General features: G+C 42.2%; 1 protein-coding gene across 1 annotated transcript in view; it reads right to left on the minus strand.

The window, feature by feature from the left end:
- The window catches only part of LOC141140290 (pantetheinase-like), a 110088-nt gene that overhangs the window by 55741 nt on the left and 26824 nt on the right, over window positions 1–27523 (minus strand). The window contains exons 2-4 of the mRNA XM_073627297.1: window positions 15380–15510; window positions 10256–10448; window positions 1507–1798 (exon numbers count right to left, since the gene is read on the minus strand). Of these exons, the coding sequence (XP_073483398.1) occupies window positions 1507–1798; window positions 10256–10448; window positions 15380–15510 (616 nt within the window). The remainder of the gene's footprint in view (window positions 1–1506; window positions 1799–10255; window positions 10449–15379; window positions 15511–27523) is intronic.

Here is a 27523-nt window from a genome sequence, read left to right on the forward strand (position 1 = left end):
ATCATGACAGTGGGGTAAGGTTTAGAACAGCACCAAGCACAAATAGATCTGAAGACAAGCACAGGTAATTGCCTATTACCAGTTTATACACTTTGTTGGACATGGCCAACTTGTTACTCAGGAACCCTTAAAGCTTAAATTTAGTTACAAAATCTTTAACTTATATATATATTCCTCAGTTGTCACAGAGGATATACATTTACTTTGTGTGCACCAGACATCTTTGCAAACCGAAAAACTAAAAATATTAGATAAATAAAAACTAACCTTAGATGCCGATAAACCTCACTCTTCAGCTCTTTGTATACTTAGTACCATTTGTGGACCAGATCGGTAACTGGCATGTATGGGATATGCCATTCTGCATTGGTTTGTAGAAGCCATGTCCCTAGTCTGTTCATATGGATTGTCTTCTTAACATTAGCATCTTGAAATCATCCCAAAAGCTAATGTCGGACTACTGTGACTGCAAGCAAGCTGTGCTAGGCTTTCTCCCTTGCTTACTCAGAATGCCCAGTGTGGGCAACAGAACAGAGATACAAGCTTTAATAGTTTGATAAACTGATTGATAAATCATTTTTATGTTGATGCTTATTTTAGTAAAAACAAAATGTAAAAATTAACAAAAAGTCCCCATATCAAGTTGTAATGAAGGGCTGTCAAGCACAGATCCTAAAAGGGTTAGTCAACTAATCCTAAAAGTCCAACTTTGATAACTACAAGCTAGATTTAAACTCTGTATGCAGCTGAATTATTAAATGTTAAGCCTATGTGCTAAACCAAAACATAATCATATAGCACAAAAATATTACAATGTATGATATTTGATTCAGTAATGCATAGACAATAATCAGCTATTCATTTGTCAGATGACTTTGCAAACCGCCCAAGTGTGCTTTAATTCACAATGCAATATCTGTGGTATTTCTGTTGTGCTTCTTTGCCATCTAGTGGCAAAGTTCTGAGTTATTATTTTTAATAGTTTGGGCATCAGCAGTCCCAATATTACCTATACAACTGTCTTGCAATAATACATCAAGCTTAGAGATTGTGATATCAGGAGCTTGATTTTATATTGGAAAATATGCATTGACATTCACAATTAAAAGCTCAACTCTAGTCAAAACTTTAAGACAGAATATGGAAGTAGTAGGACCCATATTTATTGTTGTCCTAGTCCCCCTTGGTAAAACTTCCCTTCAATTACTGTCAAACAGTGTTAGAAATAAGATTTTGTTTCTAGAAAAACGGGGAAGAGTTAGATCTTCTGCCAGGTCATTATTACTGTCTTCCTGTCTCACTCTCTATGGATACCTCTTGTCCTGCCATCACAGTGACGGAAAAATAAGGTAAAATCTGCCAATCAGCTAACGGACAAAAAAAAAATTAAAAAAAAAAAAAAAAACTTTACAGAAGTTAGTGTCCAGGGAAAAATAAAAAGGCCTTGAATGCGAATTAATTCTTATCAATAAAAAGTTATAAATAATTCTCCTTTAAATACCATACCTGTAATTCCCAAGCTGGTGTTGTGTATATTAGATGACAGAAGGTTGGTTCTCATTGACATTGCCCATGCTGAATGAAACTGAATAGCGCTGTAGTGAGGCAATAAATTAAACCAAGCTGTAGTAAAAATAATAGTATCTACATTGTGTTGACTCACTAAAGGTACAGCAGGATTATAAAACAATATATCATAGCAGATAAAAATTCCAAACTTTCCAAATGGTGTGTTAAAGGTACTAATTTCTGGTTCCTCTGGGACATTGAACTGTACTTCCCCAAAAAAGAGATGATACTGCAAGAAAAGGATGATAAAAGCAAAATATTTACTATCACAATACAAAGATTAATTCACAAGTTTGTGGGGTCATAGAGAAAATCTAACTATGCAACATGGTTTTATCATTCTATATATTCATGTTCATAATATATCAGCACTGTTTACTTCCAGTATGCTAGCTATGTGAACAACCCTATCCCAATGAGCTCTAGTACATTTATGGAAAGGAAACCACACATTTATTAACTCATGCTGTGATGAATACTATGAAGATATAGTTGTGCCATCAATTATTTAATATCAGTTCAGTTATTGTTCTAAACTCATGAAAAAATATCTTCTATATATACTTTTTTTTATATTTGTCCATTAACCAGAAGGAACATTTTTCAATGACATGAATTTCTAGTACATGTTGCAGAAATTATCTAGCAAGCTGGAACATTTTTGTAATCGAAGGCTTAAACATTTAAAAAGATGCAATGATTGTTAAAAAACTGAAACTTTCCTTTCACTATGCATGTTACTGCCCAAAGCTATAATAGACCACGCAAGCTTTGGTCAAAAAACATAAAAAGCTGGCTGGATTCCCTCTCGCTCCCTCGACTTTCAGAGGAGCAATTGGACATCCTAAATGCCCCTTGCTCGTCGGAGGAGGTGGCCTCTATTATCTCCTCTCTCAAACCCTCTAAAGCCCCAGGCCCGGATGGCTTCTCTCCTGTTTATTACAAAAAGTTCGCTGAATCCCTACTCCCCACACTCACAAATATGTTTAATCAAATACTCAAAGGACAATGTTTCCCTGAGGAAATGCTATTGGCCAACATGTCCCTTATTCCCAAGCCTGGCAAAGATCATACCCTACCCCAAAATTTCCGCCCCATTTCGGTTATTAATAACGATCTCAAAATATTCGGGAGGATCCTGGCTGACAGATTGGCCAAAGTTATTACAACCTTGATATCGCCCGATCAAACCGGATTTATCCCATCGAGACAGATTACAGATAATATACGTTTGGCCACTAATATTTTGCAGGACGCCCATATGAATTCTAACTCAGTATTGCTTTTAAGTTTAGATATAAACAAAGCATTTGATAGTGTCCTCTGGACATATTTAGATACAGTGTTGGCCAGATTTGGGTTTAGTGGGGCATTTTTACATGGCTTTAAGGCCCTTTACCATAACCCAAAAACCCGAATTAAACTTCCAGGATGCTACTCAGATTATTTCTCTCTGGGGTGTGGCACTAGACAGGGGTGTCCTTTATCCCCGCTTCTGTTCGCGTTGGCTATGGAGCCCCTGTCTAGATCCATCTCTAATGACCCAAACATCAGGGGCTACAGTAAGGGAGATCAGGAATTTAAACTTAGCCTGTACGCAGATGATGTACTACTGTTCATCTCAGACCCCTTACTTTCCCTCCCTAACCTTATGTCCTCCCTTGACTCTTTCCATAAACTATCAGGCCTGAGCGTTAACCCCTCCAAATGTTCGGCTCTACCAATTCACCTTCCGCAACCCCTATTGACCACCCTTACAGAAAAATTTCAATTCTCATGGAACCATATCTCTCTACAATACCTAGGAGTTAAATTGGCCCCCTCTTTAAAACAGTTATACTCATTGAACTACCCTCCAGCTTTTTCCAATGTCAAATACCTGTTAAATCAATGGTCCTCCTATCACATATCATTCCTGGGGAGAATCCAAGCAGTAAAAATGAATATCCTCCCTAAACTCCTATTTCTCTTCAGATCCCTACCTCTATATGTCTCGCGATCAATTCTTCAGAAGGTTCAGATAGACCTGCTCAGATTTATATGGCAGAATAAAAAGCCGCGAGTGGGACGGGCACTGGTGTATAGAGCCCAGGGGAGGGGGGGTCTGGGTTGCCCGGATCTATGGAAATACTTCCTGGCATCTCGGCTTACCCAAATGGCACAGTGGCATTCCTTCCCGACCCCGGTGCCATGGCTACAATTTGAGCGGATCTCAATAACTCCATACTACCTCCCTGGCCTTCTCTGGTCCCGTTCAGTCTCTCCTAAAGATATTACCCCATTGAACAATATTGTTGGTCAATCACTTTATCTATGGTCCCTTTACCGTAAAAAGTTCAGGTTGCATTCTGACGTCCCCCTCTTGTCCTCTTTTTTGGGAGAACCCTCTTTTCCCCCAGCTTTTTCCTCCAATCTGCCATATCTTAGATGGATTGCATTGGGCTTGGTGGACCTCGCTTCTCTGCTGCAGAACGCCTCTTTCTGCTCCTACACCCACTTGCAGCAGACCTATGGGATGGGTAGATCCGAGTTCCACCAATACTTGCAAATTCGACACTTCTACTCGACTCTTTTGAGGGATGGGGTGGAGATGTCGAAAACCCCTTTTGAACATCTGTGTGGAGAGGCGGCGAGAGATAGGGGGACAATCTCCGTACTTTATCGATACCTCAATGACCACAACGCCCCTCGAAAGTCGTTGGCGATGGTGGCTTGGGAGATGGAGTTGGCCCAAGAGATCCCTGATGGAGATTGGCAAGACATGCTAGATAACATGCACAAATGTACACGTTCTATGTCAATAAAGGAAACAGTGCTTAAGCTTCACACTAGATGGTACTACACTCCGGAGCGTCTTCATAGAATATATCCCCTGGTCGCTGGCACATGTTTCAGAGGATGCCAGGACAGGGGAACGCTGTTGCATACGTTCTGGAGTTGTAAAGCCTTGGACACTGTTTGGCACAAAACTACATCCCTCATCAGACTTCTCTCCGGAATATCACTTACCTTGACATGTCAGATGTGTTTACTGTTTGCGGAGCTTCCAGGTGTTCCCCACCCCTTACAAAAATTAATCCACACACTCTTCAGTGCAATTCAATGGGCAATAGCATTGAACTGGAAACGCCCCCAGGTATCCTGGTCACAGGTGATTTCTCGCATGGAGTCTATCAGGTCTATGGAGAGAATACATCATACTCTCCTAGATTCCATGCCTATATTTGACCGAAAATGGAACATCTGGACAGCTCATCTATTGAGCAACAGACTGGAGGATCCCTCAGATGCTTCAGCTGACCCTCTATAAAATGAGGGTTAGCTTTATTTGTTAAGAACACACTAAAGGGACACCCCAGGGCCTTCACAACATATTAGATCCTTACAATAATAGGCACATTGTGTCTTACTCCCTGACTGTAAACCTATTTTATTAGAAGTATACATAGATCACAATTGTATGATTTCGGTTTTCCCATTTCTTCATTACTCGTATGTCTTTTTATTTTCCTTTTTATTTTATTATTTTACTACTATTGTTTTATGGGCTCACTTTGTACGCTTGTATGAGCTATGATCTGCACTGTGTGTGATACTTCATTTATCTGTTAAATGCTTTCGTACCATTATGATTCATGTCTCTACAGTGCCTGTACACCCAAATGTTATATTTTCCTACAATAAAAACGTTTGAAAACAAAAAAAAAACATAAAAAGCTCCTTATGGGTTGACATTGAGAAATACCTCACCAACACTAACTCATTGGGGAATCTGCTGCTCGCAGATCTCTGGGATCCAATACCACTTACCGATCTACCCTTAACCACTAGAGCGTCCATCATTGCTTGGAGGACTCTCAACCAATCCATTCAAAATCTAGAGCACCCTGAGGCAGAACGCCTCCCTATTAGCATACTCTATTAAAAACCTTAAAGTAGAAGTCCACCCGAACACTAAAATCCCTGCATCTATAGACATCCACGATCTAGCACTAACCTATCTAGCCCTGTAAAGAAGAAATCAGTATACATACCTTTTCTGAAGCCGATCCGACCCAATCCCATGCTGAGCTGTCAGCTATGGCTTTGCTGTAGAGGGGGGGGCAGTCAACAACAAAAGCCCCATAGTAACTCTATGGGTGGCATCACTTACCATTCATTTCACAGCTGTTGTCGGCTGTGTCCTCTGCAGAGCGGCTTCAAAAATTATATGTATACTGATCGCTTTTTTACAGGGCTAGATAGGTTAGTGTTAGATCATGAATGTCTGTAGATGCAGGGATTTTAGTGTTAGGCTGGACTTCTACATTAATCCCAAATGTGCGCATTGGTGATTGGGGTTGCTGTAGTATTCTCTGAGTTGAGGACCTTCTTATCACCCGATACCCTAGAAAATATCCTCATGAGTTTTCATTTACCCAATACTGCCTATTTCATCCTTTTACATATTAGACACTTCCTGGTGTCTTCTCCAAATCCAACAATGCACCTTCACCCCAAAGTCGGGCACTGCATATCCCATAATGACAAATCCCAAAAAGGTATATCTTTGCTGTATAATTTGTTGAATGACAAATCTGTGTTCTTTGGAAATAAATCTATGCTCAAATGGGAAGAAGAACTCAACTCATACCCAATGGCAACAAGCCATATGCTACTGATAGCATAACTCGCTGTGTAAACCATTGGGAATTTGCTCTAAAAATGAATACGAGATGGTATCTCACACCTTACAAGTTGAACAAGTTATATACCGAGAGCTCCCCCCTCTGTTGGAAAGGTTGTAGTCGAACAGGTAATGCGTTCCATATATTGTGGTTCTGTAGCAGTATCCGCAGCTTCTGGCGGAAAATTTTCCAAATCATATCATAGGTTTCTGGTATTCTTACTCCTCCAAACCCAAGCTTGGCTCTCTTAAATCTGGGAATTGACCATTACTCCCTTTAACTATCGTAAGATGATAGCCAATCTCCTCCTATCAGGTAGGCTAACTACCATGAGGCACTGGAAAAAAGAACTAGCCCCGAACTTGTCAGAAGCTGTGCATACTACACAACAGCACTATCTTTATGAAAGCGCACTTGCTGTCTGATTTGACACCCTGCCTGCATTTGAAAAAACCTGAAAACACTAGCTTGAATGGTACACTGTCTGATTTTGCCTAATGATACATTCTCTGTTATATAAACTGTGTATGATTGCTTTTTTACTTTTAAATGTCCTGGAAGTAGCCTTTTTTTTCTGTGATTGTGATGCATGCAGCACCATGCTTGATTTGCCAACCATACTTGTGTGCCCTAAAGTAGATGTAAACCCGATTCATGAAATTTGACCTAAGCACATATATCTGCAGTGTTTTATTATCTCTCTTCAAAGCCCTAAGTCCAGTGCCTTTCTCCTGCTACATTCTTCTGTTATCAGCCTGATAACTTCTGACAAGTTCTCTAACACGTGATAAAACCAGCCTGAAATTTGTGTCAGGGCGGGTGCTATAAATAGATTAGCAGCGAGCTGGTCTATTCACAGTACAGCTCTGCGAGTCTCTGCCTATGAGGAGAGGGGGTGTGTGCCTTTCCTCCAATCAGCTGTCTCACAGTGTATGGAAAGACTCAGCTCCCCTTGCTGGAACAGGAAGAGAAAATTCTAACAGGACGTCCACTTTCTAAACAGTATATAAAGTTGAAGACAGCAGATATAGATGTAAAAACTTATGTAGGGAGATTTGTTTCATCTCCATATATTATCTGAGGCTGTTCACTTCACTGGGTATATGTGAGGGTTTACATCCACTTTAAGCGTCTTTTCCTCTGTTTGTTGTGTCCTTTCATTACATTTGCTCTAATTATCCTCTGTAAGGTACAGAATCACATGAAGTTTTGTATGTTCTACACACTTACTGCAGCTGTGCCCATGTATACTCTACATGTACATTGTACTCTTTCGAACCCAAGAAAAACAATTGAAAGATTTAAAAAAAAAAAAAAAAACACACAACAACAAGAGAAGCTTGGCCTACATACAGTACACCAGCACAGCAATCTGATTCTTTTCAGGGAGTATTATCAGTAGCATCTGTTTTTTCATCAAGCGGCAATAAGTCTCCTTGATCAGCAGATAAAAATTGGCCAGTGGATGTTCCTGTTATTGCTACTAGAAAACTGTCTTGCCACTCTCCAAGTTCTATTCAACAGGCATTAAAGTGGTAGTAAAGGCTTTTTTATTAATTTATATCTACAGGTAAGCCTATAATAGGGATTACCTGTAGGTACAGTAAATATCTCCTAAATGTGCACCATTTAAGAGTTATTTAATTTACCAGTGCCAGTGATGTCACCAGCGCATGGACAGTAAGCTCTCAATAGACAGCCTGCTGTTCATAGAGAGAGCAGTGCCACTGTTAATTATGATACTGATTTGCAGAAAGACTTTTTTTTTGCGGTTTACTATCGCTTTAAGAATAAGCAGAGCTGATAATGCAGGCAGAGGCAGGTGTTTTTGTACAAGAATTAGGAGTCCGCACAAAATAATTCAGTGCAAACATTGATCAGCAGCAGGACAGTTTTATTGAGAAAAACTAGACTGCAATGTAGACACACAGCATCCTTTTTTTCCCCACAAATAGAGCTTTCTTTTGGTGGTATTCGATCATCTCTGCAGTTTTTATTTTTTGCGCTATAAACAAAAAAAGAGCAACAATTTTGGAAAAAAAAATATACATTTTTTCCTTTCTGCTATAAAACATATCCAAAAAAAATATGTAAAAGATCTAATTTCCTCATCAATTTAGGCCAATATATATTCTGCTACATATTTTTGTTAAAAAAAATTCCAGTTAGCGTATACTGAGCACGTCTACTATGTACACTAATCTTTTTGGCCTTCATTGAAATAAAAAAATGTCTCAGGCTGCATAAAAATGTTACTAGCCTATGACAGCAATTGGTTAAGAGTCTGGGATAGAACTACATATTTTGTTCAGCGTATTGAGACAGATTGCAATTACAGGAATTTGTATACTGAATGCTTCGTTTCCAAGAATGCCACAGACTCAGAAATGAAACGCCACAGGGCATGTAATGAGGATCATGCTAATTGATCTAGCTTTTGGAGCTATGCTTTTAAATACCTGTACAAGAAAATTACAGAGAGAGGTTTTGTTTGGCATGATCCAATTTTTTAGGACAAAAGGTAAAACAGTAAGATAATTCTGTGTTCTATTAAAAGACTCGGTCAGGTTCAAGTGGGACTGAAGTGAGAAGATGTCAAAGAGTGAAACCTAATGCATGCAAGTAGTTGTATTATCACTAGTAGAGGAAGACTTCGGCAGCAGTAGAAACTTCTGCGAAGATGGCACTAGTAGAGTGGCAAGGGAGAGCATGAAGCGGTCATCGCTGGAGCAGGGAAAACTAAGAGGTAAGTTTGGCATACCGTATGTACAAGTATACCATTATACACATTATGGCAAAAGCTTCTGCTGTGCTTCTCCCACTCCCATTTAAGTAGAAAAAGTCAATAGGAATATTAATACTGTTTAAAGCTAACACAGCTTACAGGTTTGCCAAGCTGGTGTCAAGAACAGAAAATAGCATTTTTGTTCTCAATGTAAAATCCTTTTTCCCAATTTCCTCGAGAGATACTGTACTCAAATTAGACCCGTTGATACTGTATATACTGACTCTTACAGATCTAGATTAGCAATGGTATGAATTACTTTCTTTAGTAAAGCTCCCCCTCTTAATATCACTATGTCACATACAAAGAAGGAAACAGAAATTAAAGGTTATTTTTGGGTAAAATCTAAAAAAAAAGCACAGCTTAAAAAAAAATCATTGCGCATTTGCCCATGTTATCTTTTCACTAGTGCAAGTAGTGACACATATCTAATGATCCTGCCAGAAATACAGTTAGCTACTAACTTCTTGTAGTGTCCTGACTGTCCTGACAACAGTTCCACTGCAGCATTGTAGTAACAGTAGGCTAGGAGAAACAGCAGGCGAACAGAAATATGGAGATGAAGAGATGGGGGGGTGCTGATGTAGCCCAGCAAAGGACAACTCAGGCAGGGCTGACAACACTGCTTAGAATTCCATGCAGCAGAGGCACCATAATGCCGCGTACACACGACCGGACTTTACGGCATACTTGGTCAGGCGGACCAGAGTCCGTCGGACAATTCGACCGTGTGTGGGCTCCAGCTGACTTTTTTTTCCCAAAAGTTCGACGGACCTAGAAATGAAACATGTTTAAAATCATTCCGATGGACTCGAGTCCAGTCGAAATGTCCGCTTGTTTGTATGCTAGTCCAACGGACAAAAACCGACGCTAGCTATTGGCTACTGGCTATGAACTTCCTTGTTTTAGTCCGGTCGTACGTCATCACGTACGAATCCATCGGACTTTGGTTGATCGTGTGTAGGCAAGTCCGTTCATTCGGAAAGTCCGTCGGAAAGTCCGTCGAAAAGTCCGCCAGACCTAGTCCGTCGAAAAGTCCACCCGTGTGTAAGCGGCATTAGAGGAATTTAGGGTATCCATATATTTCTGGCAGAATAAGCAGGTATTTTTTTAGTACTTGAAATGTTTTAAAAGATGCATAAAGTGAAGAATGTGTATGTATTAGAAAGAGGAATATATTTTTTGAGGATTTTGCAATTCATTCTCATCATATTCATAGGTATACAGTTTTTACCTTGTGATATCGTGCTACGAGTTTTCCCTTGGGATCAAATGCAATGGTGGTGTCATAAAAAAAATGCCCATTCTCAGGACAGCGGGAATCACTAGAATTGCATTGTTTCTTGTCTCCCAAATTTGCCACTAGATAAATATGGCTCTTTTTGGCCATGCAACTCAGTCTGTTCTGTACTGGTGTTCTGCCAAATCTAAATAAATATTTAAAATGAATTATTTTTAATTAGAAATAAATTATTATTATGATGATTATTATTATTATTATACAGCATTTATATAATGCCAACAGCTTGTGCAGCGCTTTACAATTCAAAGGGAGACAGTACAGTTACAAAGGAATAGAATACGAGAGGGTTAAGAGGGCCATGCTCAAGAGCTTACAATCCAGAGACATGAGAGCAGGAGGTCTTGGAAGGAGTGTAGAGAATGATTTGGGTGATATTTGGAGACAAGATTGGTGATAAAGCTTGCAGCAGAGTTGTGAATATTTGTATGTTGTTGTTAGTATTAGCAGACACTGAGCAGTTGGTAATGTAGATGAGTCTGGCAGCAGCATTCATAAAAGACTGAAGAGGGCACAGCCTATAGGGAGGTTGGACTATGAGAAGGGAGTTGCAATAGTCAAGGTGACAGATAATAAGGGAGTGAATGAGTAGCTTGGCGGATTCCTTCGTTAAAAAGGAACAAATTTTACGTTTAATGTTACAGAGCTGAAATTTACAAGCTTTTCATAGTAATTGTATTTAGGGTCGAAGGGACAGGTAAGAGTCTAGAATTACAGCTAGTACCCTGGTGTGAGGAAATGGGACTGAAAGTTGTACTATTGATCTTGAAGGAAAATCCAGGAAGCATGGGCACGAGTGGGGGGGGGGTAATATTACAAGCTCTGTTTTAGAAAGATTTAGTTTTAGGAAGTGATGTCAATTAGTAAGTTAGTAATGCGAGAGGAGACTAAAGGAGTGAGGCGAGGAGTAAAGAGATAGATTTTGGTGTCATCGGCGTAAGGATAGTATTGGAAGCCCTGTGAGGTTATCAAGTGACCAAGAGAGGAGGAGTAAATAGAGAAGAGAAGGTGTCCAAGAACAGAGCATTGGGGGACCCTACAGAAGTTATAGGTAACACTGAAGGAGCGCTGTGATATATAGAAGGAGAACCAGGAAAGAACAGAATCTTGGAGGCCAAGGGGTGGAGTTTTTTGAAAAGCAGTGGATGGTCAACAGTATTAAAGGCCGCAAAGAGGTCTAGCAGTAAGAGCATGGAGTAGTGGCCATTGCTTTTAACAGTTAGTAAATTATTAGTGAGTTATAGTAGGGCATTTTCTGTGGAGTGCTCAGTGAGGTAGGAGCTCAGATGGTTTTAGACCAAGCATTCTAAAAGTTTAGAGATGAATGGGAGCAAGGAGATAGAACTTAAGTTGTTCAGGTTGGTGGGGTCCAATGAGGGCTTTTTATGTATGGGAGGGGGTAATATGTGCATGCTTTAGAGGGAGGGGAAGGTGCCCGTAGATAGGGAGAGATTGAAGATGTGAGTAAGGCATAGGATAGAAGAAGAAGGTGAGTAGTGGTGAGAAAACAGTATACAGGGGACAATTAGATAGGTGGGCATCTACCTCTTCAGTAGTAGACAGCTCAAAAGTGGAAAGTGTTAAATGTGCTGTTAGACAGGGTAATTGGGGAACATACCTGTTTAGTGGAGGTGTCCTCACAAATTGCATTAATATATACATTGATATTATATTTATATAAAAATACACTGTAATAACAATACCTAATATACATTTTGCATCAGTATTGTTTTTGAAGTGATTGGCAATCTCTTGGGCAGTGAGTGAGTTAGTGGGGGGTGGAGTGACAAAGTAAAGAGGACTGGATGACAAGGTATTAATAAGAGTGACAAAGTAGCTTTGTTTGGCAGCATGGAGAAAGAAATTGAATTTTTGTACAGGGTGAAATCCTGCAGGGATTTGGTTTCATGCTACAATCGCACGGCTGTGTCTCTTGACAGAGGTGTAAAGTGGTGAAGGTTTCTACGAGTATTCATTTTATAGGTGGTTGAAGACAAGAACACTGTGAAACTGATGAGGCTGTGATCAGAGAGAGGAAAGGGGGTAATGGTGGGGTTGCCGCAGTGCAGAGATGAAAGAATACAAGGTCAAGGGTGTTACTATTGGAGTGAGTGGACGTTTGTGTCCATTGTGTTAGGTCAAAAGATGAGGTTAAGATGTATCTGGCGCTGTTAACATTAACTGGAATGTTAAAGTCACCAAGAATGACAGTGGGTATTTCAGAAAGAAAGTAGGGCAACCAGGCAAAGAAGTCATCATAAAAGCTTGATACTGGTCCAGGAGGCCAATAAATCACTGCAATTTTCAGAGAAATTGGAGAAAACAGACAAATACATTGGGTTTTAAAGAGGAAAGGGATAGAGAGGGATGGGTAGGAAGGACTTGAAAGTTGCTCAGTGGGGATAGAAGGAATCCAACTCAACCTAATTTCCATCCACTGGGTCTGGGTGAGTCCAGTGGAGACTACCATTGGAGAGGGCAGCAGGAAAAGCAGAGTAATGTTTCAGTAATAGCAGGTATGTTAAAGCAATGCGAGATAAAAAAGGTCATGCACAGATGTGATCTTGTTACAGATGGAGAAGGCATTCCAGAGGACACGTGAGATGGGGGGGCTTTTGGAAGAAAGAGTATAGAAACTGAGAGGATTGCAGCTGGATGTGGGGGTTTCAGTTGGAAAATGGGCAGTCAGGGTTGGGAGAAATGTCCCCAGGAATTAGAAGGAAAGGTGAGCAAAGTAAGATGGGAGTGGAATATATATGAGTGCACATACCTCACTGTCCTAGTGTTCAGGTCAGCATGTGGCTTCAGTATTTGCAGGAAGTGATATGTGCAGTAATAGGGAGAGGGTAGGAGTGAGGATGATATATATGAGCTGTGGGGTGGAGAGGAGGGGTAAAGCATGGACAATTTGAGGACACAGAACACTAATGTGAGAAGGAAGAGTAGAGGGAGCAAATCAGAGGAAAAAGAAAGTGGGACTCAGACTTCTTAAGAAAGGAGCACAGTTCTTCATACTGCTTTAGTTGACCTGATTTAGTTAAAGTGGTAGTAAAGTCTTTTTGTTTAACTTGTACCTACAGGTCAGCCTATAATAAGGCTGACCTGTAAGTACAGTGAATATCTCAGTGGAGTCACTGGCACATCCACTTTGAAGGGACGACATAGTGCCGTCCCTTCATAGCTCTGTGCTGCGACTCCCGTGGCCTCAGATGGCCGGAGCATCCAAACCCAGAATAAAGACCGGGTGAACATGGAAGCCCTATCAGAGGTGACAGCATGCCGCTGGAGGGCTTCGTTGTAAGGTAATCATTTCATAATGTGCTAGTATGTGATGCATACTAGCACATTATGCCATTGTCTTGCGGGGTTTTTTTTATGTAAAGGCTGCATTGTACTACCAACGTAAACTACTGTGCTGAAACTGTTTTTTATTAGGATTTATTGTAGGTAAGCTTACGTTATTTATTTTGTACTTTGAATTCTCAAATGTAAAATCATTGCCTGATACCTTAAAGTAACAAACAATTTAAATAACAAATTTTGTCAAAACAAGATTTAAGGGGCCTTACAAAGCCATGATGTCTTTTGTCACCTGATGGAAAAAGACAAAGCTTTATTGTCATCTGATGATCCAAAGTACCCACGTGATAAGTCTGCGGGATGAACAGATCATTGTACGAATAGAAGGAAACAAGCGTTCTTTAATATTCTGAATCAAGGACTGCATTTCACATTTAAAAAGCTGTGTTAGACTCAGTTATAATAGAAATCATCCAGACTTATAAACACTTATACATTTCCAGATGAGTGAAGTTCAGCAGTTATCATTATTCATTTTATTTTTTTTCCCATGCCTCTTCATGCTTCTACGGTAAATCCTGCAGATCTTGTAATCATATCCTCATAAACCACTAACAGTTCTCCCACCTCCCTTTACAGAAGAATGAAAAATAATAAGTGTACTTTTAGAATACACCTGTGGTCATAACTGGAACCCTGTTAGACATGGTATGTTAGTGGTCACTATACATAATCCTCGCATATTTGTATAACTAATGCCCTGTACACACGGTCGGACTTTGTTTGGACATTCCGACAACAAAATCCTAGGATTTTTTTCCGACGGATGTTGGCTCAAACTTGTCTTGCATACACACGGTCACACAAAGTTGTCAGAAAATCCGATCGTTCTAAACGCGGTGACGTAAAACACGTACGTCGGGACTATAAACGGGGAAGTGGCCAATAGCTTTCATCTCTTTATTTATTCTGAGCATGCGTGGCACTTTGTCCGTCGGATTTGTGTACACACGATCGGAATTTCCGACAACGGATTTTGTTGTCGGAAAATTTTATATCCTGCTCTCAAACTTTGTGTGTCGGAAAATCCGATGGAAAATGTGTGATGGAGCCTACACACGGTCGGAATTTCCGACAACAAGGTCCTATCACACATTTTCCGTCGGAAAATCCGACCGTGTGTACGGGGCATTAGTGTGAGGTAACCAATGCTTTTATTCTCCCTTCAATAATATCCTAATTGGATTAAAGTGGTTGTAAAGGCAGAAGGTTTTTTTTTTATCTTCATGCATTCTATGTGTTAGCATAAAATGCATTCTGTGTGCAGCAGCCCCTGCCCCCAACCTCATCCCCCCTAATACTTACCTGAGATCCATCTAGATCCAGCGATGTTGCACAAGAGACTTGGCTACCCGGGACTTCCCTCCTCATTGGCTGAGACAGCAGCGCAGCGCCATTGGCTCCCTCTGCTGTCAAAGTCAGTGAGCCAACGTGGAGAGAAAGGGGGTGGGGCCGGGCCACCACTCCATGTCTGAATGGACACAGGGAGCTGTGACTTGGCTTGGGTGACCCCATAGCAAGCTGCGTGCTGTGGGGGCACTCAACAGGAGGGAGAGGCAAAGAGCACAGAAGAGGGACCTGAGGAGAGGAAGATCATGGCTGCTCTGTGCAAAACTACTGCAACAGAGCAGGTAAGTGCAACATGTCTGTTATTTTTAACCAAAAAAAAAAAAAAGTGAGTATCACTTTAAGGCTCACCTTTGTGGATCATTGCATGGAGTCCAGTTAACTGCAGGTTCAGGTATATCTTCAAGGTAAGGATACACTGCTTCTCGGCTCAAACCAAAACAACATATAGCATATTCAGGAGTCACAATGATGTGTGCTTTCTGCAAATAAGCAAATTAAATTGTGCATCAAAACATTTACAACACATTGCAGCTGTATGAGTTTATATTTTGTTTAACCACTTCGCCTCTCACACCCATTCACCCCCTATGGACCAGAGCAATTTTTACATTTCTTCTATGGATCTGCCATTCGGCAATAATTTTGTCATTACTACAGATAACAAGGTAATACATATATTATTTTTTGTTTGTTTTTTTAACTACTTCGAGCCCAGTCCAATTCTGGCATTTCTCTCCTACATGTAAAAAACATTATTTGCTAGAAAATTACTCTGAACTCCCAAACATTGGACAGAACTCCACTCACTCCACCATATGTCTGATCCCCAAGAGGAGGAGATCACACACGGTCCGCTACAGTAATTGCCCCTCTAGGAGACCTTGCCCTCCCTGGCAGGTGCAGCGTCTCCTCCCCTCTCACCTGTGCACCTCGCTCTGAGCCACCAGTAATCCCCATCCTCCAGGGGCAGCAGTGAGCACTCTTCACTGCACTCTTCAATCTCTGAGCACTCTCTGGTAGGACAGTCAATAAGCACTCTATACTCTCTGAGCACGCTCTCGCTATATTGCAATTTTAATAGAACTTTATTCTGCTCTCCCCAGCAGGGAATAGCTCAATCATTTCTCATATTTCCCAGCACTCTGTCCATCTCTGGTGCAGCTCTGACAGTACATATTTAGATTGTCATGGTCTGACTCCCCAGGCACATGTCTCCTTGTCCTCCTCCTCCTGGTTAGGGATGAGCCGAACACCCCCCGGTTCGGTTCGCACCAGAACCTGCGAGGGAACGAAAATTCGCACGAACGTTAGAACCCCATTGACGTCTATGGGACTCGAACGTTCAAAATCAAAAGTGCTCATTTTAAAGGCTGATTTTCATGGTATTGTCCTAAAAAGGGTTTGGGGACCTGCCCCAGGGGACATGTATCAATGCAAAAAAAACTTTTAAAAATGGCCGTTTTTTCGGGAGCAGTGATTTTAATGATGCTTAAAGTAAAAAAAAATCGTACCTGGGGGGTGTCTATAGTATGCCTGTAAAGTGGCACGTGTTTCCCGTGCTTAGAACAGTCCCTGCACAAAATGTCATTTTTAAAGGAAAAAAAGTCATTTAAAACTGCTTGCGGCTTTAATGTAATGTCGGGTCCTGGCAATATGGATGAAAATCAGTGAGACAAACAGCATGGGTACCCCCAAGTCCATTACTAGGCCCTTTGGGTCTTGTATGGATATTAATGGGAACCCCGCACCCAAATTAAAAAAGGAAAGGTGTGGGGCTCCCAGGCCCTATATACTCTGAACAGCAGTATACAGGCGGTGCAAACAAGACAGGGACTGTAGGTTTGTTGTTAAGTAGAATATGTTTGTAATTTTGAACTGGTAACGTGTTTAGCTCAAAAAATCTATTTTAAGCTTTTTGGAAAACCTAGGGAAGGGTTATCACCCCTGTGACATTTGTTTTGCTGTTTGTGCTCCTCTTCAGAAGATTTCACCTCACTTGACAATGACAAATGTTTTTTGAAAATTTGGGTTTCTTTGTGAAACAAGGATTGGTGATAAAGCATCAGTGGAAAGGAGAAAAGTTTTTCCCATATTAATTCTTATGCCCCGTACACACGGTCGGACTTTGTTCGGACATTCCGACAACAAAATCCTAGGATTTTTTTCCGACGGATGTTGGCTCAAACTTGTTTTGCGTACACACGGTCGCACAAAGTTGTCGGAATTTCCGATCGCCAAGAACGCGGTGACGTCAAGCACGTACAACGAGACTAGAAAAGGCCGGTTCAGAACCAAGCTCGGCACCCTTTGGGCTCCTTTTGCTAATCTCGTGTTAGTAAAAGTTTGGTGAGAGACAATTCGCGCTTTTTCAGACTCGTGGCTTTCAGATCTTTTTCTGCCGTTCAGTTTGTGCTTGTGGGTTTGCATCTGCTGTTCAATGCGTGCAGCAAGTTCCGCGTGACTTTAATTAGTCATTGTATTCTTGTCCGTTCGTTACTGTTTTTCAGGTCGCTCTTCACAGGCCTTGCTGTTCTTCAGTGCGTTCTGTTACTTCGTTCTGAGCAGCCGACCATTTTCTAGCCATGTTGCGTATGCGTACTCCTCGTAGAGTTCGTGCTGTGCGGGGGCTTGGTGTTGGGGTCCTGACCTTGACACAAGTCCAGTCCATGAACAGGGAGGGGAGGAGTTCATGGACCAAGAATTGGTTGCTTCAGCGTGACCAGTTGTCTCATATGCCTTTGCTCCGTGAGATCTGTGAGAATAATCCTGATGATTTCAGGAACATTCTCAGGATGACGGACCCCGTGTTTCACCGTCTGTTGGCTTCGCTGACCCCCTATATCAGCAGGCAGGATACCTGCATGAGGCAAGCCATCACTCCGGAGCAGAGGTTGGTCGCTACCCTGCGGTACTTGGCGACAGGGAGAAGCCTGCAGGACTTGAAGTTCTCGACAGGCATCTCCCCCCAGGCTCTGGGTATCATTATCCCAGAGACCTGTTCTGCCATCATACAGGTCCTGCAGAAGGAGTATATGAAGGTAAGATTTTTATCCTTTTCTATCACATTTTATTGTATTGAATGTTTGCTAATATATTGTATTTCTTTCCTCATTCCCTAATTACCATGATTGTAATATGCTGTGAATGTCCCCTTTGTCCTCATGCATGCAGGATTTTTATGTAATTATTATTTTAGGTCCTTCATACATATTTGCCCTTCAATAACCTCCCCAGCATGGTGTCTCCTGGCCCTATATTCACCTCATGTAGTCACTTAACAATGTATTTCTTCTGCTCCATAGTAGTGCTTTACCCCAAACACCCCCTAAAATGTTTTGAAATGTTATTTTTGCTTTAAATTCAGGCAGAGTGCCAGAGGCTTTTTTTTTGGTGGTGTCCCCAAATCATTTTTAGTAACCCTCCCTCCCCCAACTGCTAAGTCAGCTGATCCCAATTCTCTATCCTCAATCATCTATCTGCTGACTTTGCCAAACCCATACACACTATACCCATCTCTTTTCTGCTCAGATTTATGGATGAATTCCCCAAAGCATGTAGTGCAAGGGCCTGCCGGTATACTTTCAAATGGTACTGTTTAAAGTTTTTGGATCCTATTATTATCTTGATAGGTAATAGCAGAATGTCCAAATGTCCTCAAATGTGTACAGTGTGTATTTCTATCTTTGTATTATGACACTTCTTACCTGTCCAGTGGGATGCCAATAGTGTAACTAAGAAGGGGCTGTTCCAAGTAATACCCATTATTTAGACATTCATCTCTCAATGAAGTGAAGAGGGTTACCTGTCCAAGATTTTCACACACCCCATAATGTTAGAAATGGCCCATGGGGGGGGGGGGGGGGGGGAATATGATAGGTGTACCTTATACTTTGGCGTTGTTAAATTCCCCTTAATAAATGCTATCTGGAGGTTGACCCATAATGTTTGTGTCTAATCTGCTTGCCATGTTTCTGATCAAAAATAGTAATGTTTATTGTTTTTTCCTCAACAGTTTCCTTCCACGCCACAGGAATGGCAGACTGTGGCCTCCCACTTTGCCCAGCGGTGGGACTTTCCTAACTGCGGAGGGGCAATTGATGGGAAACATGTCCACATCATCCCACCACCCAACTCGGGGTCATACTATTTCAGCTATAAGGGGTTCAATAGTATAGTGATGTTGGCGGTGGTGTCGGCTAATTACGACTTCCTGTATGTGGACATGGGGAAGAATGGCCGGATGTCCGATGGTGGAGTCATCGCCCAGACGGAGTTTTACAGGCGTCTCCAGAATGGCAGCTTGGACTTGCCAGTTTCAGAGGACAATGTGGAAGGACTCCCATTCGTGTTCGTTGCGGATGAAGCGTTTGCGCTGGGGGACCACCTGATGCGGCCATTCCCAATGAGGACCCTCACCCCGGAACAGAGGGTTTTTAATTACCAGCTGGCCAGAGCCTGAAGAGTGGTGGAGAACACATTTGGAATCCTGGCCAGCTGGTTCCGCCTATTTCTGACACACATCCATATGGCGGAGTATAAACTGAACCATATTATACTTGCGTGCTGTGTTCTCCATAACTTTTTAAGGAAACATTTGGCCAACTATGCTGGCTCAGTTGGGCCTGAGGCCGGAATGATACATGAAACCACACTGACGGCGCTTGAAAGCGGCCGTCCTGGCTTGCCCTCCCTGAGTGCCCGTGATGTCCGGTTATGCTACCTGGAGTTCTTTGCTGGTAGGGGGGCCATCAATATGCCAGCAAATATGTGAAGCCTTTTTATAATAAAAAACAAAAAGAAATTCTTTGTGGACATTTACTGCTTGTGTTTGTTTTAGCTGACCCTGACAGAAATGTGTTGAGTGCAGAAAATGGCGTGATTGTGTAACCTTATACAAAGCACTGTTGGCTGTTATTTACTAAATGCAAAAACACATTTCACTACAAGTGCACTTGCAACTGCACTGAACCTGCACTTGTAGTGCAAAGTGGATTTGCCCTTAGGAAATAACCCCCATTTTCCCTGAAAACAGCAATTAACCCCAAAAGTGTTGTAGTGTTGAGACAATAATCCACACATTCTTGATGAACCAACTTTTTTATACCTGCACAATCACATGTGCATTTACCAAAGGTTTTTAAAACAAACCAACATGTTTGTTGTATAACAATTTTTTGGGTGGCATTATCAAAAATAGAAATGTCCATTTATGATAAAACAGGCCTGTGTAAAACCAACAAGAAAGACAAAAAACTTGAACTTACAAAGTTCACATTAGGTAAAATCTGAAGGCAATATCAGACATCAGTATTTAGGAACTGTGTTTGATATTGCGTTCAGATGGGGGAAAATCACCCCTGGAAAAGCCAAATTTGGAAGATGCACAGCAATTTAAGAATGTCAACATGTGCTAGCTGCCATCACGGGGGATCAAGGGACGTGTTTTGGAGGAGCAAGCCCTTCCTCACTGCTACTTTATAATTGAGGAAGGGGTTGCACCCCCAAAACGCGTCCATTGATCTCCCGTGATGGCAGATAGCACATGTTGGCACACTGTGTGCATCCTCCAAATTTGGCTTTTCAAAACATTTCAAAAAGATTTAAAACATTGGACCACAATCAAAAAAGTGATTTGGTGGGGTTTTAAATTCGCCCCAAAACATCAATGATTTTATTATTTCTTTTAATCACATCATTGATTTTTGTCTTTAGGTTCTCCAATTTCAAATTACACCCCATGATCTCCCCGATCAGCATCCTGGCACTTTTGGATGTGAAAGGATCTTGATCACCTAAAAAGAGAGATACCAAACAAAAACAGGTATCAAAAATCTGCCAGCATCCATCTCTTACCCGAGCCTGTGGTCACAGACACTCACCTGTTGTGGTGGCAAGTTCTACCACATCTTCTTCCTCCTCCTGCTCCACTTGGGTTGGGGGTATTTCACCTTCTTCCCGAGGTGGGGGGTCTCTGTTCTCCTCGGATGAGGGGTGTCCTCCGAGTCTTCTCTCCCCTATGTAAAACAAAAATGGTATAATTAGCACACAGTGATTTGATGGCAGAACTATAAATAGGAAACATTGCTTGGAAGTGGGGTACAATTGTCTATTTTTGCAGAGTTCCAAGATGTCGCTTTTTTATTGTCCTTTGCCAACCTGCAATACTTTACCTGTTTAGTACAAGCTTCACAGATGGAGACCCCCCTATAGTATACACTGTAGCACCTGTGTGGCCCTGTAATAAAAATGGTGTTCTTGTGTCCCACACTAGTGCTCCAGTGTCCAGATGTGAAAACAGCTGCTCAGTGTCCTCTCCTTACACAGAATCTAGTTTGCATTTCATTCTAGTAACAAACCCATCTACACAACCAAATATTTTTCATCCAAGTAGGCCCTAAAAAATGTGGGCAAATGCATATGGCAGAAACAATGTTGTTTTAGAGGGTTAAAAAAAATGTTGTAGATGAACGAATAATAGGCCCATGAACATTAAAGTTGACAGTTTAAACTGTACAATTAAGATAAGCATATGGAGCAGCACAAACTTAATAAAGACAAAAATAATAGGAACACAGCACAACTACTTACTTTTTTGCAGTACCGGATCTTTCGGTACTGCTCGGGCTCTCTTAATTTTAGGTCCGACCACCGCTTCCTGAGCTGATCTTTCGATCATCGTACCCCGAAGTTTCTGTGCAGACTTTTGATCACTTTAGCAATGATTTTGGCCTTTCTGATGTTGGGGTGGGGGTAAGGTCCATACTTGCCGTCATAGTCGGCCTTCTTCATGATGTCCACCATCTCCAACATCTCCCCAAAGGACATATTTGTGGCCTTAAATCGTCTCCTTCTGGATCGGGACGTTTCCGGATCCGGGCTTTCCTCCTCCTCGTTGCTAGAATTAGCACGCACCTGCTCTAACCCCGCCATGTGCTCTTCACCCACTGCGCCGAACAAAAAGGGGCGGGGAATAGACTAGAAAGAATGTCAGGGGCGGGCGGAGTTACACGCATGCGCAGTGTGTTTAAAGCGTAACACGCGTGCGTAGTACGTACGATCTGTGAGCGGAGGAAGGAGCATTGGACGCGCCGATCGTAAGAACGAAGGTAAGAGACAAACTTGTGCCTATACTGCTTCTATATTGAGGCCTATATTGTAACAAGATTAGGAGAGTTTTGTCTGACATTAGGCTTTGTCTTGTGTTGTGTCTTGCAGTGAACATGGATATGATAGTGAAAGACAATGACTTCATGTCAGTATTCATAGATATGTTAAGGGAGCTGCCATGTCTGTGGGAGATCAACCACCCACATTACAAGAACCAAACAAAGAGGAAGGCAGCACTGGAACAATTGTGTGAAATTGTGAAGCAGGTGATCCTCACGGCAGACATCACATATTTGAAGATCTTAATTGGTGGCCTGAGGAGCACTTATCTAAGGGAGCTCAAGAAAGTCCTGGCTTCACAGAGATCAGGAGCAGCAGATGACATCTATGTCCCCAGGATGTGGGGACAGGCTGCATTTTCTGGCAGGCCAGACTGAACCCAGGCCATCCCTCTCCAGTCTTCCTTCCATGCTTCCTTCCACCCCAGCTGAGGCTTCTGACGCCCAACCTGGGCCTTCCAGGCAACAACATGTGGAGGAGCCCAGATTGAGCCAGGTATAGCATTCCTCTAAATATTTCTGCTTGTCCAATCAATGATGTTAACTAGATGTTAGTTTGGAGCACTAATTTATGATTGTGATTGATGATGCAAAAACTAAAACCATGTCCCTTTTTCATACACAGGGAAGTCTCAGCCAGGAGGTGGCCGGGCCGAGCCGGCTGGCTGATCTGCAGGTCCCTCCCCTACACCTGGAAAGAGAAAGTGGCAGGAAGAGGAGTGCCCTAGAGGAGGCTGCCAGAGAACTCTTTTGGAGGGCTACAGAGGTCCTGGGAGCACCACAAACCGTGGAGGAGGACATTGCTGCCACCATTGCCTATAAAATGCAGAGGATGGAGGAGGGCCAACAAGCCATGTGTGAGTCGCTCATATTGGAGGCTCTTAACAAAGGTATGAGGGGCCTAATTACAGCTCAGACACACCTTTGCTATGGTCCTCCTCCTCCTCCTGCAGGTCCTCCTCCTCCTGCATGTCCTCCTCCTCCTCCTCCTTCTCATCCAGGTCCTCCTCCTCCTCCAGGTCCTACTCCTCCTCCTGCCACATCTCCAACAGCACAGCCACAGCCCGGAAGGAAGCGTGGAAGGAAGACCAGAAAGTGAGGACCTTGGGTCCAGTCTGGTCGACCAAAAGATGCAGCCTCTTGTGGTACCACAGTCTGGGGACACAGATGTCATCTGCTGCTTTCCAGATCTCTGCGACTTCTGGACCAGACTGCCCTCCCTTACATATGGACTCCTCAGGCCACCAATTTTGATGTTCAAGAATTGATGTCTGCCGTGGGGGTCCCAGGCTTCGCTAATTTCTCCTGTTGATCCAGTGTTGCCTCCCTCTTTGTTTGGTTCTGATCCCTTAATAAAGGATTTTTGTTTTGAATTATACTCTCCTATGTGTTTTACTTCAAAAAGGACAGTTTTTTGGGGAGGATTCAGGTACATTTCAAATATACAATGTAAAAATTAACAAGGGACACCAACACCAAACAATCTCCTTGAGATTAAATAATACAAGATATCAATGGTGTTGGGCTAACTTGACACACAAAACACACACAAAAATATTCTGGAGTAAAAATAAAAATGACATTGAACAAAGATCAGCCTTGGAAAAAATACAAAAATTAAATCTAAAAAAAAAGGCTTAAAATCCCCAAAAAAATTAAAAAAAAAAAAAAACATTCTGTCAGATGTGACAACTAATAACAATATATTCAGGGAATCCCAATAAAAAAACAAAAATAAAACTTTGTGGGAAGTGTGTGTGAATATGAGCAGCAAAACTACTTAATTCTTGTCACATTATAAAGAAGAAGAGAGTGCGCTGTATTAAACCATTTTTGACATTGCAGCATGACGAAAGTGCTGTATCCATTGCGAACGCTAAGTTTACCAGAACGAGCTGTTCCGTGCCGGAATTTCTTCTGAGCATGCGTGGCACTTTGTGCGTTGGAACAGGCCACACACGGTCGGAATTGACGCGATCGGATTTTGTTGTCGGAAAATTTTATCTCCTGCTCTCCAACTTTGTGTGTCGGAAAATCCAATGGAAAATGTCCGATGGAGCCCGCACACGGTCGGAATTTCCGACAACACGCTCCGATCGGACATTTTCCATCGGAAAATCCGACCGTGTGTACGGGGCATTACAGGAGAGAATTTCCCTTCCTAGGGGTAGATTTCACCTCACTTCCTGTTGTCTCCTTCCGTGTGCAAGTAGGAGTCGTTTGGAAGTTGGAAGTTGGATGCCTGCCCTATATACTCAGCAGAAATTTGGGCCTTAGGTGTTGTTGTGGCCACAACACTGTAAGCCCTCACAGGGCCCTGCTGTGAAATATTAGATCAAGAATTGTAATTACATGCCCCTGTTGAACAGGGACTGAAAAATTGGGCCTTTGGTGGTGGTGCTAGTGCCACAACACTGTAAGTCCTCACTCGCTCTTGGTGGGCGCAGAAACGGGCCCTGCTGTGAAATATTAGATCAAGAATTGTAATTACATGCAAGAGAATATGAAAACACTGCGCTCTAATAGCAAAAATAAAATATATGTGAGCCAGCAGCTGCATACATTGTGACAAACAATAACTGGTAACTGGGAAAAAAATGCAGCGCTAAGAAGTATTAGAAAGTTAAGGTGTAGTGAAACAATTAAGTAAGAGATGCTGTACTGAACAGTAAAGCATATGTGCAAAAACCATAAGTGAAATGAAATGAACAAACACAGTATAAAGTGTCCACATATGGTAAATGGATGATTCCAAACTCAAATTAATAAGAGGAACTGGTATGGACCAAAAAATGATGTGAAACTAGAAAATAAAGTCAATGGTGCACAGTGTGGATCTGTGACTGAGTCAACAACGGGGTACAGAACTTCCGTAGCTGTAAACCAACATCTCGATATGGGGCATCAGAATGAAAACATCAGGAAGTAAGATAAGATGGGTACTCTTACCAGATGACATGGACTCCACTGTCATATGACATGGAGTCAATGGTGCATGGAGCCAAACCTAGGCTGGAAAACGATATCTGGAAAGGTGGAACCTCTGTCTCACTTCTCGACTTCTCTGGTGGGGTGAAGAAACATCAGGAAGGGCCGCCAACTGGATATCAGCCAATAGACCTCAAGGATGTGTTCCAAGGAGAAGCCAGGGACAGATTTGATCCAGACCCCGTGATGGAAGTAGGGCTACTGGAAGGCATTTTCTTGCATCGGGGTAATATGCAAATAAAAAATAAAAAGCTTCTGCATAGTGCAGGTAAACCAGGGATTTTTATTTCTAAAAATACCATACAAAAAATGGATAAAAGTGATCACAATTGAAATAAAATCTAAGCAGCGTAAGGAATGGGCGATCTCCCCTTCCTTACGCTGCTTAGATTTTATTTCAATTGTGATCACTTTTATCCATTTTTTGTATGGTATTTTTAGAAATAAAAATCCCTGGTTTACCTGCACTATGCAGAAGCTTTTTATTTTTTATTTGCATATTACCCCGATGCAAGAAACTGCCTTCCAGTAGCCCTACTTCCATCATGGGGTCTGAATCAAATCTGTCCCTGGCTTCTCCTTGGAACACATCCTTGAGGTCTATTGGCTGATATCCAGTTGGCGGCCCTTCCTGATGTTTCCGGAACGGTGGAACCTCTGTCTCACTTCTCGACTTCTCTGGTGGGGTGAAGACCCCACCAGAGAAGTCGAGAAGTGAGACAGAGGTTCCACCGTTCCGGATATCGTTTTCCAGCCTAGGTTTGGCTCCATGCATCATTGACTCCATGTCATATGACAGTGGAGTCCACGTCATCTGGTAAGAGTACCCATCTTATCTTACTTCCTGATGTTTTCATTCTGATGCCCCACATCGAGATGTTGGTTTACAGCTACGGAAGTTCTGTACCCCGTTGTTGACTCACAGTCACAGATCCACACTGTGCACCATTGACTTTATTTTCTAGTTTCACATCATTTTTTGGTCCATACCAGTTCCTCTTATTAATTTGAGTTTGGAATCATCCATTTACCATATGTGGACACTTTATACTGTGTTTGTTCATTTCATTTCACTTATGGTTTTTGCACATATGCTTTACTGTTCAGTACAGCATCTCTTACTTATTTGTAATTACATGCCCCTGTTGAACAGGGGCTGAAAAATTGGGCCTTAGGCACTGGTGCTGGTGCCACAACACTGCAACCCCTCACAGATACTCTAGTTGGAACGCAGAAACGAGCCCTGCTGCAAAATATTGCATCAAAAATTGTAATTACATGCCCCTGTTAAACAAGGGCTGAAAAATTGGGCCTTAGGCACTGGTGCTGGTGCCACAACACTGCAACCCCTCACAGATACTCTAGTTGGAACGCAGGAACGAGCCCTGCTGCAAAGTATTGCATCAAAATTTGTAAATTACACGCCCCTGTTAAACAGGGGCTGAAAAATTGGGCCTTAGGCACTGGTGCTGGTGCCACAACACTGCAATCCCTCACAGATACTATAGTTGGAACGCAGGAAGGAGCCCTGCTGCAAAGAATTGCATCAAAAATTGTAATTATACACCCCTGTTAAACAGGGGCTGAAAAATTGGGCCTTAGGCACTGGTGGCGGTGCCCAGAACCAAAAATGTTCTTACAAGCTATCAGCATGATCATTGAGGAGGAAGAGGATAATTACTCAGCATAACAGGATAGTCACTCAGCATCAGCATAGGCAGTCTTTAAAGGGATCTGACATTTCAAAAAAATGTATTCGGTTACATCAGCATCAGGTGCTTGGTAGCTGGTGGTGATCCAAGACTGATTCATTTTTATGAAGGTCAGTCGATCGACCGAGTCGGTGGACAGACGCACCCTGTGATCGGTTGCAAAGCCTCCAGCAGCACTGAATGTGCGTTCCGAAAGAACGCTGGATGCAGGACAGGCCAGTAGCTCCAACTACATACTGTGCAAGCTCTGGCCAGTGATCCATCCTCAAGACCCAGTAACCCAGAGGATTTTCAGTGGGAAAGGTGTCCAAGTCAGATCTTGCCCCTAGGTATTCCTGCACCATGTAAAACAGACGCTGGCGATGGTTGCTGGAACCGATCATACCTTGGAGCTGCGGACTAAAAAATTGTCTGAACGCATCGGACAGACGGCCACCTTCTCCACCGCTCCTTCTTTGACTGACCGAAGCCTCAGCAACACGTAAAGAAATAGGAGTTTGTAACCTCCCAGTCTCTGGGATCGCGTTGCACAGACCTTTCTGCAAGGCCTCCCGAAGATGTTTCATCCTCTGCTCCCTCTGCAACGGCAAGATAAGGTCCACAACCTTACCCTTGTAACGTGGATC

This window comes from Aquarana catesbeiana, linkage group LG04 (assembly GCF_042186555.1).
Source record: "Aquarana catesbeiana isolate 2022-GZ linkage group LG04, ASM4218655v1, whole genome shotgun sequence".
In the NCBI taxonomy this organism is placed as follows: domain Eukaryota; kingdom Metazoa; phylum Chordata; class Amphibia; order Anura; family Ranidae; genus Aquarana; species Aquarana catesbeiana.